General features: G+C 51.5%; 1 protein-coding gene and 1 long non-coding RNA gene across 3 annotated transcripts; both read left to right on the top strand.

Moving 5' to 3' along the window:
* The first annotated feature begins 2,858 nt into the window (after positions 1-2,858).
* LOC132340184 (DBF4-type zinc finger-containing protein 2 homolog) lies at positions 2,859-6,455 on the top strand. Of its 2 annotated transcripts, none has more exons than XM_059871028.1 (2): positions 2,859-3,461; positions 5,002-6,455. In XM_059871028.1, exon 2 carries the CDS (start codon positions 5,021-5,023, stop codon positions 5,894-5,896), a length of 876 nt encoding a protein of 291 aa, XP_059727011.1. In that variant the 5' UTR covers positions 2,859-3,461; positions 5,002-5,020; the 3' UTR covers positions 5,897-6,455. The 2 variants fall into 2 exon arrangements, with proteins under 2 accessions (XP_059727011.1, XP_059727012.1); XM_059871029.1 differs by lacking the exon at positions 2,859-3,461 and adding an exon at positions 3,468-3,907.
* Positions 6,456-6,590: 135 nt separating this feature from the next.
* Positions 6,591-7,171, top strand: LOC132340253 (uncharacterized). Its single transcript, XR_009489821.1, has 2 exons — positions 6,591-6,665; positions 6,767-7,171. It is a non-coding gene; the product is annotated as an uncharacterized LOC132340253 (long non-coding RNA).
* Positions 7,172-10,007: the final 2,836 nt, after the last annotated feature.

Raw genomic sequence — 10,007 nt, 5'->3', positions numbered from 1 at the left:
GGGCTGGGGACGCTGTCCCGCATCTTGTCCTGCCCCTCCCTGCCTCGGTGACCTCCTGGTGCCACCTGGAGTTGTCCAAGAGCCCCTGGGAGTGTTGGGAGCTCCCGGTGCCTCCTTTTCCTCGGAGTTTGGGTTTTTTTTTCCAGCTGGGAATGTGGAAAATCCGACACCCCCCGAGCCGGGGGAGATCCCACAATCCAACCCCAAAACTGAGGGGGAAAATCCTGGAATGGTTTGGGTGGCAGGGACATCAAAACCATCCCATTCCAGGGGCAGGGACATTCCCCAGTCCCAGGTGGCTCCAATCCAGCCCTGGATATTCCCAGGGATGGGGAATCCATGGAATCACCCGGGCCAGGGAAGGATTGATCCCTAAAATCCCATCCAAACTGACCCAGGGAATTCTGGAATGGTTTGGGATGGAGAGGAGCCTTAAATCCCAAAAAATCCCACCCCAGTTCCATGGGCAGGGACCTTCCCCTATCCCTGGTGGGTCCAACCTGGCCTTGGACACTTCCAGGGATGGAGAATCCATGGAATTCCCTGGGACCCTCCCAGGGAACAATTCCAACCCAATTCCAACCCAAATCCAACCCAAATTCCCCCTGTCCCCCCGTCCCCCATTCCCTGTGTCCTGTCCCTGCAGATCCTGGAGGGGCTCTGGGGTCCCAACATTCCCAACATTCCCAATGTTCCCAACATTCCCAACATTCCCAGCCCCTCCACCACCTCTGGAGGAGTTGTCCCATCTCGGGGTGGCCTTGTGGCTTTTCCCACGGAATCTTCCAGAAAATCCCCCTTTGGGGTGGATCCCGGATTTTGGGGTCACTGGGATTTGGGGATGTTTTGGACGGGGTTGGCCCTGACTCAGCCGTGCCTCAGTTTCCCCAGCGTTTAATTGGGAATAATGACCCCCCCCCCCCAATTTCCCAGGAGCCTCTGGGAGATGAAAGGGCCTCGCAAATGTTAATTAAGGACACTGGGGTGCTAATTAAGGACATTTTTAATGACGGTAATGGCCCGCTCCCTGCACTGGGTACACACAACCAGGAATTAGGAGCTCTCCTTGATCCCGAGCTTCCCAAGGAATTCCCATAAAACCCGGCCTAAGCCGCGCTCCGACGCCTGTTTATTCCCGGAATTCCAGGTCAGGGAATTCAGCATGAAAAGGTCCAGGGGTGGTGGTGCTGTTGTTGTTCAGGGCAGGGAGAATCCATAAAAGTGAGAGGAATCCGGGCTGGAGCCGGGATTTGCCTTCGGGTTCCTCCCTTGAGCCCTCGGAATGTTGGGATCCGCCTGGAGAAGCGGCGCCGGCGCCCCCGGGATTTCCTGCGCGGGCGGGAAATGAAATGGAAATCACGGGGCTGCCCCCGGGCTCCTGGGAAAGCAGGACCTGAAACGGGAGATGTGGGTCACCGGTCGTCATTTGGAGTCTGATAATCCCAAATATTCCAAAATTCCAATGTTCAAATACTCCAATAGTCAAACAATCTAATATTCAAACACTCCAATATTCAAACAATCTAATATTCAAACACTCCAATAGTCAAACAATCTAATATTCAAACACTCCTATAGTCAAATAATCTAATATTCAAACACTCCAATAGTCAAATATTTAAATATTCCAATGTTCCAATGCTCCAACATTCCAAAACTCCCATATTCAATTATTCCAATATTGAAATAATCCAATATCCAAATATCCCAATATTCCAAAATTCCAGTATTCAAATACACAAATATTCCAATATCCAAATAAGCCAGTATCCCAATATTCCAAAATTCCAGTATTCCAATATCCAAATATTCCAATATCTAAATATTCCAATATCCCAATATTCCAATATCCCAATACTCCAATATCCAAATAATCCAATATCCTAATCTTCCAAAATTCCAGTATCCAAATTCCCAAATATTCCAATATTCAAATAACCCAGTATCCCAATATTCCAAAATTCCAGTGTTCCAATATCCCAATATTCCAATATCCAAATATTCCAATATCCAAATAACCCAGTATCCCAATATTCCAATATCCCAATATTCCAATATCCAAATATTCCAAGATCCCAATATCCCAATATTCCAATATCCCAATATTCCAATATCCAAATAACCCAGTATCCCAATATTACAAAATTCCAGTATTCCAATATCCAAATATTCCAATATCCCAATATTCCAATATCCCAATATTCCAATATCCAGATATTCCAATATCCAAATTCTCCATATATCCCAATATTTAAATATTCCAATACTCCAAATATCCCACTCATGCTCACCTTCCCAAGGCTCCAGGAGCATTTTCCCAGTTTTGGGAATTCTGGGAATTCTGAGCAGGGCCCGGAGTTGGATTTGATCCCTTCCAAGGAGGATTTTCCATGGAAATTCCCCTCTTTTTTCAGGCACCTCACCTGAATCGATTCAAAAGCGTTGGATTCCTACAAAAGGGACCCAAAAACCCCCAAAACCCCGAATTCCCGAATTCCAGGCCCTTCCCTGGAGCAGGAGTGACTCCCACAGCATTCCCAGTCCTGCTCATTTTCCCTGGGGGATTTTTGTGGGACAAACAGGGAACGAAGGAGCAGGAAATGGGAATTTGGGGTTTTTTTTGGGATCAGCCCTCTCCCTTCCCCCCTTTGTGACCAGGAATTTTTGGGAGCTGTCCCGGCAATCCCTGCCGTGCCTCCCCTGGATTCCCGGGAAGGAATCCGCGTGTCCCACTAATTATGGGATGCCTGAGTCCTTCCTGGATGGAATTTCAAAGGGATTCCTGCCCTGGGAATGAGGAATTCCTTCTTTTCCCTTGGCTGGCCTCCACTGAGACTTTTTATTTTTAAATTTTTTCATTTTTTGGGAGGTGGAAAGGGCAGTCCCGGCTGGAATTTCGGGAAGATTTGGCATCCCAGAGAACCCTCGATTTTCCAGGGGTTTTTTTGTTTGTTTGGTTGGATATTTTGGTTTTATTTTGGGGGTGGGGAGGGCAGTTCTGGCTGGAATTTCGGGAAGATTTGACAGCCCTGAGAATCCTCGGTTTTCCGAGGTTTTGGGGTTTTTTGGGGGGTTTTTTGGGGAATGGAAAGAGCGGTTTTGGCTGGAATTTCAGGAAGATTTGCCATCCCAAATAATCCTTGGATTTCCAGGTTTTTGTTTGTTTTTTGGAGTTTTTTGGGAGGTGGAAAGGGCTGTTTGGGCTGGAATTTCGGGAAAATCTGGCATCCCTGAGGATCTCTGATATTCCAGGTTTTTTTTTTGCTGGCCCAGCCTCTCTGCTCCGGGTGATCCAGGACATCCCTGGGAGCCGGAGCCGCACGTGGCCGGGTTCGGGGTGCAATTAAAGCCAAACCCAACCTCCCCAAAATTCCCTGGGGCATTCCCGGGCTCCATAAAAACCCGGCCAGCCCCGGCCTTTCCCGGGCGCTTCTCTCCGGCTCTTCCCCCTCATGACCTGGGTAAGTCCTGGAACTCCCAAAATTCTCCTTTTTATCCCCAAATTCTCCTCCACCTTTTTTTGGGATGCGCGGCTTTTCCGGCGGGAGCTGCGCTCAGGAAAAATGGGGAAGAAATTCCATAGGAAATGAGGATTTTTGGGGGGATTTTTCCCGCTTTTTTCCCCGGATTTGGCTCCACAAAGAGCCGGATCCCAGCAGGAATCGGGTGCGGGATGGGAAGAGCCGAGGCAGCTCCTCCAAAAGAACCTGAGGAATTCTCTGCTGCTTTCATGGAATTTTAAACAATTTATTATTTTTTTTTCCCCCCCGACCAGAGCAAGGAGCTGACGGAATTTCCGACGGGAAAAATCCCCAATCCCTAAAAATTCCCGGCGAATCCCCCTAAAAACGAGGGGGAAGCGCCAACAATCCCCCCTAATTCGGAAGCGTTTTGTTCCAGTGCTGCGGTAATTGCTGCCTTTGTTTTTCCCGGCGCTGTTTTTATTGGACAATAATTGTTCCGATTGTGATGATAACGAGATTTCCTAATGAGCCGGGCGCGTGACTCTATCCCGGTTTGGGATTTGGGAAGACGAAACCTTAAATCCTGGAAGGATCCAGAATTCGGGGCGCTCAGAAAATGTAGAATTTTAATTTTTTAATTTTTTTTTTTTTTTTTTTACAATCTACAATGTAGATCTTTTTAATGGTTTACTCTCAAAAAACAACAACAAAAAAAGGAAAACTGACCATTTTTGGTCAAAATAACCCTGTTTAAACCGGGGGAAAACCCCGAAAACTGGAGTTTTCCTGGAGTGGGATATTTTTTCCTGCGATTTCCAAGGAAAAAGGGAAACTTTTCAGGGGAGAAAAGTGGTGCAGCCCCGGGGGCTGATTTATTGGGTGTAATTCTCCCAAAATCAGCGAAGCTGGAGCCGTTCCCAACCCTGCCACCTGCTCCGGGTCCCTTCCAGCCCCAAATCCTCTGGGATATTTAATCCTTTTATCCACCTGGGGGTTTGCCTTGATTTTTGCCTTCCCTCCAGCAAATATTTTGCTGTATTTGTAAAAAAATCAGGATTTGCGGGGGAGAGCGAGCCAGGGCTGCCGCTGCCCCGCTCCCGACCCCAAATCCCCGTGGGATGGGAGCTCCAGAGAGCCCCGAACCTCTCCCGAGCCCCGGCGTGGCTCCGCGGCCGCGCCCGGCTATTACCGAGGGGCCACACCCGGAATTTTGGCTCCTCTCTCATCTCACGGCAGCTCAACCTGAAAGGGCGACCCAGGGAGGGCCCCGAGGTGCTCGGGAGTCGCCCAAAAGCTCCTCGGCGGTTTGGAGGGTGGCACGAACCGGCCTGGCCGAAATTCCGGATCTTTTCAGGCGTTCTAGAGCAGAACCCGCAGCCGAGGACGGAATTTTCCTCTCCCCTCCCAAACACGCCCCGCTTTGAGTCACGGGCCGCCAGGAGAGCGGGGCGAGTTTTGCTGCTGAATCATCCCCAAAAAAAATCCCAAAAAAACCCCAACCTAACAAAAGAAATGATCGCTGTTTTGTCTCCCGCAGCTCTGAACCCCGCTCCGCCATGCACTGCCCCGGCGAGCGCTGCCCGCCGCTCCTCCTGCCGGGCCCCAAATTCATCCCCGAGCTGCTCCCTCCGTGCCAGGCTCACCCCGAGCCCTTCGCCAACACCTGCCACCCCCTGAGCATCACCAAGGGCCCCGCGCCGCGCTGGCAGAGCTGTCCCCAAGCCGCCACCGCCGCCTCGCTGCTGCCCTGCCGGCCGCTGGTGCAGAAGTGCCTCCTGCTCTACCCCGAGCCCTGCGAGACCACGCGGCTGCTGCCCCGCCCGAGGGGCTCCGGTGTCCCCCAGAGCCCCCCGGCCCCTCGCGGCGACAAGAGACGCGCGGCCCGGAGCCTCCCGCCGTGCGCCCCGCGCTGCCCCGAGCCCGGCCGGCTGCGCTTCCCCCCGTGCGGCATCCGCGGCTCCTCCGCCTCCTGCCGGGCCCTGGCTCGCCCGCACAAGGCGGCCGCGTGTCCCCCGCGCTGCCCCGAGCTGAGCGGCGGCTACTCGCTGCCCCTCCGAGGGGTCACCGAGTGTCCCCCGCAGCAGAGCGTCACCCGCTCCTTCCTGCGGGAGCAGCTGGCGGGGGTGGCCCCGCACCGCTGCTCCAAGGGGTACCCCACGCAGGAATTTGGCACCTGCTGCTCCTCGGAGCAGCGCCTGAGCGTCACCAAGGTCACCGAGGAGCGTCCCCCGATGCCGGCGGTGGCCAAGGGCTCGCCGCAGCTTGAGGGGACCAAGGGCAGGAGCTGCTCGGCGCAGCACCTGAGCAAGTCCCGCTGTGGCCACCACCAGCACCCCCGGGGCTCCCCGCGGCCCTCCCGGCTGGCCCCGGCCGGCGCCAAGCGCTCCGGGCGCTCCAAGAAAAGTCGCGGTGCTTCCAAGTGGCTCTGGTGAGGGAGGGGCGGGAAAGGTCGGGAATGCCGCGGGGGATGGAGCCCGGGTTCGGGGGGATCGACAGGGGGTGATCCCCCCTCCTTGGAGCCCGGTTTTGGGGTGATTCCCATGGGGTGATCCCCCCCTTGGGCCCAGGTTGGGGTGATCCCCATGGGGTGATCCCACCACTACTTGGAGTCCAGTTTTAGGGTGATTTCCCCTCCTTGGAGCCCAGGTTAGGGGTGATTTCCCCTCCTTGGAACCCCGGTTTGGGGTGATCCCCCCCTCCAGGAAGCCCAAATTTGGAGTGATTTTCTCTCTCCTTGGAGTCCAGGTTTGGGGTGATCTCCCCTCCATGGACCCCAGGTTTGGTTTGGGGTGATTTCCCCTCCTTGGAACCCAGATTTGGGGTGATTTCCCCTCCATGGACCCCAGGTTTGGTTTGGGGTGATTTCCCCTCCTTGGAGCCCAGGTTTGGGGCAATCCCCCCTCCTTGGAGCCCAGGTTTGGTTTGGGGTGATTTCCTCTCCTTGGAGCCCAGGTTTGGGGTGATCGCCCCTCCATGGACCCCAGGTTTGGTTTGGGGTGATTTCCCCTCCTTGGAGCCCAGGTTTGGTTTGGGGTGATTTCCCCTCCATAAACCCCAGGTTTGGGGTGATTTCCCCTCCTTGGACCCCAGGTTTGGTTTGGGGTGATCCCCCCTCCATGGACCCCAGGTTTGGGGTGATTTCCCCTCCTTGGACCCCAGGTTTGGTTTGGGGTGATTTCCCCTCCTTGGACCCCAGGTTTGGTTTGGGGTGATCCCCCCTCCATAAACCCCAGGTTTGGGGTGATTTCCCCTCCTTGGACCCCAGGTTTGGTTTGGGGTGATTTCCCCTCCTTGGAGCCCAGGTTTGGGGTGATTTCCCCTCCTTGGAGCCCAGGTTTGGGGTGATTTCCCCTCCTTGGAGCCCAGGTTTGGGGTGATTTCCCCTCCTTGGAGCCCAGGTTTGGTTTGGGGTGATTTCCTCTCCTTGGAGCCCAGGTTTGGGGTGATCCCCCCTCCATTCCCAGTCCTGCCCCCCAAGCCTGGTTTTCCCCCATATCGTGCCCGTGTTCAGCTCGCAGAGCAAATCCCTCCTTTTATTCGACCCCAAATTTGGATTTTCCAGCGCCAGGAAGGTGCTGGGGAGAGGCTGAGGAGCTCTGAGCCACTTGGAGCCTCACCCCAACGCCTTCGTGACAACGTCTGCACCCTGTTTTGATGTTGTGGGACCAACTGAAATTCCACTCTCATTAAACTCAGGTTACAGCTGATTCCTGCTCTCTGCCTGAATTATTTCCCATCTTTTAAAACAGTTTCTAATTCCTACTACTGGTAAAAAACACTTTCCCTGTGGTTACCCTGCTCCTTTTGTGTAAAATAAGGGAAATAATCACAGTTTTAGGGCTGGGTTTGCTACCACGGATTTACTGGGGGGAGAGGATGATGTTCCTCAGGAATTCCTTCCCAGTATCCAACCTCAACTTCCTCCCATCGAGGGCACTCCAGGCCCTTGGGAAAATAAAATCTCTCCCCAATTTCCCTGCAGCCCCTTCAAGGCCGCAGTGGGGTCACCCCAAAGCTTCTCCAGGCTGAATATTCCCAATTCCCTCAGCCTTTCCTCCCAGCAGGAGGAAAAAAAATATGGGGAAGAGGGGGTGGATCAGCAGGAAAAGTTAAATTGTAAAAATCCGAGCTCCTGATTCCGCGGGTTTGCTGCTGATAACGGAGCTGTGTTGAGAGGACAGAATTAAAACCCGGAGTCTCAAAGCACCGAAATTCCGCCGTGACGATGCTGGGGCTCTCCTGCTCCCCTGTCCCGCCCCCATCCCGAGGTTTTCCGGGTGGGATTTGCCCTTGGAAAAGTCACGAGCCCTGGAAAAGGGGACGGGGACCCAACGGGGCAGCGCTGCCGCCTGGCGGCCACAGGGGAGAACTGCACCGGCAATTCCGTCCTCATCCCAAAAATCCCATCCGAATCCCAAACAATGCCATCCTCATCCCCAAAAATCCTCTTTCTAAATCCCCAAAAATCCCATCCGAATCCCAAACAATGCCATCCTCATCCCCAAAAATCCTCTTTCTAAATCCCCAAAAATCCCATCCGAATCCCAAACAATGCCATCCTCATCCCCAAAAATCCTCTTTCTAAATCCCCAAAAATCCCATCCGAATCCCAAACAATGCCATCCTCATCCCCAAAAATCCTCTTTCTAAATCCCCAAAAAATCCCATTCCTGAATCCCAAAAAATCCCATTCCTGAATCCCAAAAAATCCCGTCCTCATCCCAAAAAATCCTATTCCCGAATCCCAAAAAAATCCCATCCGAATCCCAAAAAATCCTCTTTCTAAATCCCCAAAAATCCTATTCCCGAATCCCAAAAAAATTCCATTCCCGAATCCAAAAAATCCCCTCCTTGTCCTAAAGAAATCCCATCCTCATCCCAAAAAATCCCGTTCCCGAACCCCAAAAAATCCCATTCCCAAAGGAATTCCCACTTCCAGAAATCAAAGGGGATCAGAACTCCCCCCCCAGGTTCTGATGTCAATTTGCAGGAGGCAAACTGACCTTACACATTCCCAATAATCTTCGAATTAGAATCCTAAACAATCCCATTCCAATCCGAAATCATCATCCCGGTGATAAATCTCGATGGGATCGGGATTCGGAAGGAGGGATTCAAATCCTGAATTTTTTATTTTTTTTTTTGAAAACTCTGGGATTGTCTTTTGGGACAGGATGAGGGAAATCATCCCGGTGATGAGGTTCCCACACCGCAAACCACCTCGGGAATGTTCGCCAGCCATTTCTGCATGCAAAGCATTTTCTCCAGGTGATGGAAATAACAAACGATGCCAGGAAAACCCCTCGGGGCTCCGAGAGGCTCTGGAACATTCCCCCGGCACGGAATAAATCCCTCCAATAAACAGGATGTTGTTCTCCCGCCCCAACTCCGGGTATTTTGCATATTCATGAAGCAAAGTTATTGATTTCTCCTCAAAAGTCACCCCAAAACCGGGGAGTTTCCAGGGGCAGGAGTGAATTCCTGGGATTTCCACGGGAGCAGATTGTCCGGGGGATGTTGGGATCTCCCTCAGTGAGGATATTCCAGAGGTATCCTGAAAATCCCCTGCCAGGTTCGGGCGGGATCCCTTCCTGCCTGAAGAATCCCCAAATTTCCCGATGAATTCCATCAAATTCCCGGTTAGTTCCATTAAACACCAATTCCGGAATTCTGGGATTCTCTCAGCTCGGGGATCCACCCAAATCCTCAGAAAATCACCAAAACTCCATGAAATTCATCAGATTTTTCCAGCTTCCACAGGATTATTTTTTCTAAGTCTTTAATGTTTAATTTTTTTAAATTAAACTTTTAAATTTACCATAAACTTTAAAAACGTTTAAATTTTTTTTAAACTAAATTTTTTAAACTTAAAAAATGTTTTAAAATTCAATATTTAATGCCCCTGAGGCATTTTTAACCCAACCCCATCCCAGGGCTGGAAATCCAGGCAGAAATCCCCTCCAAAATTCACTTTTCCTGCAATAAAAAAACCAAACCCAATGGGAATATGGGGAGGATGCAACAAAAATTCCCATTCCACTCCAGAAATTCCCATGGAAAAGGGAATTATGCAGGTAAACAAGCCCGAAATAATTAGCAGTAATTAAGATTATTACACATGAGGGGAGGGCAATTAAAGCCTCGCTCCCAAAGGCTGCCTCAGCTTCCTGGAAGTTCCCGAGTTCTTATAAAACTCCCAGGATTTGGGGCTCCCCCGGACATTCCTGGTGATTCCTTCCTGGAATTTCGGTGAGTGCTTCTCCCTTCCATCCCAGAATTAGGGGAAAACGGGAAATCAAAATAAATAATTGGGAAAGGAGAATAAATAATTGGGAAAGGAGAATAAATAATCGGGGTTTCCCGTGGATTTTGTGGCTCCAGCAATTCCAAAAGGGAGATTCCATGCTGGGAATGATTTCCTTGGGTGCTCGGGGTGAGTCCAGGCTTAAAAATTCTTGTTAAAATAAGAAACAACAACAAAAAATTTCTGCTGGAGTGTTGTTGTTAGCACGGAACGGTCAGTGACAAGAAAAGTCACTTTCA

Source organism: Haemorhous mexicanus, chromosome 31 (genome assembly GCF_027477595.1).
Source record: "Haemorhous mexicanus isolate bHaeMex1 chromosome 31, bHaeMex1.pri, whole genome shotgun sequence".
Lineage (NCBI taxonomy): Eukaryota > Metazoa > Chordata > Aves > Passeriformes > Fringillidae > Haemorhous > Haemorhous mexicanus.
This window is presented reverse-complemented; position numbering and strand designations above follow the sequence as displayed.

Excerpts from the sequence above, each read along its gene's own strand:
- LOC132340184 (XM_059871028.1), top strand. The coding sequence starts at position 5,021 with ATGCACTGCCCCGGCGAGCGCTGCCCGCCGCTCCTCCTGCCGGGCCCC.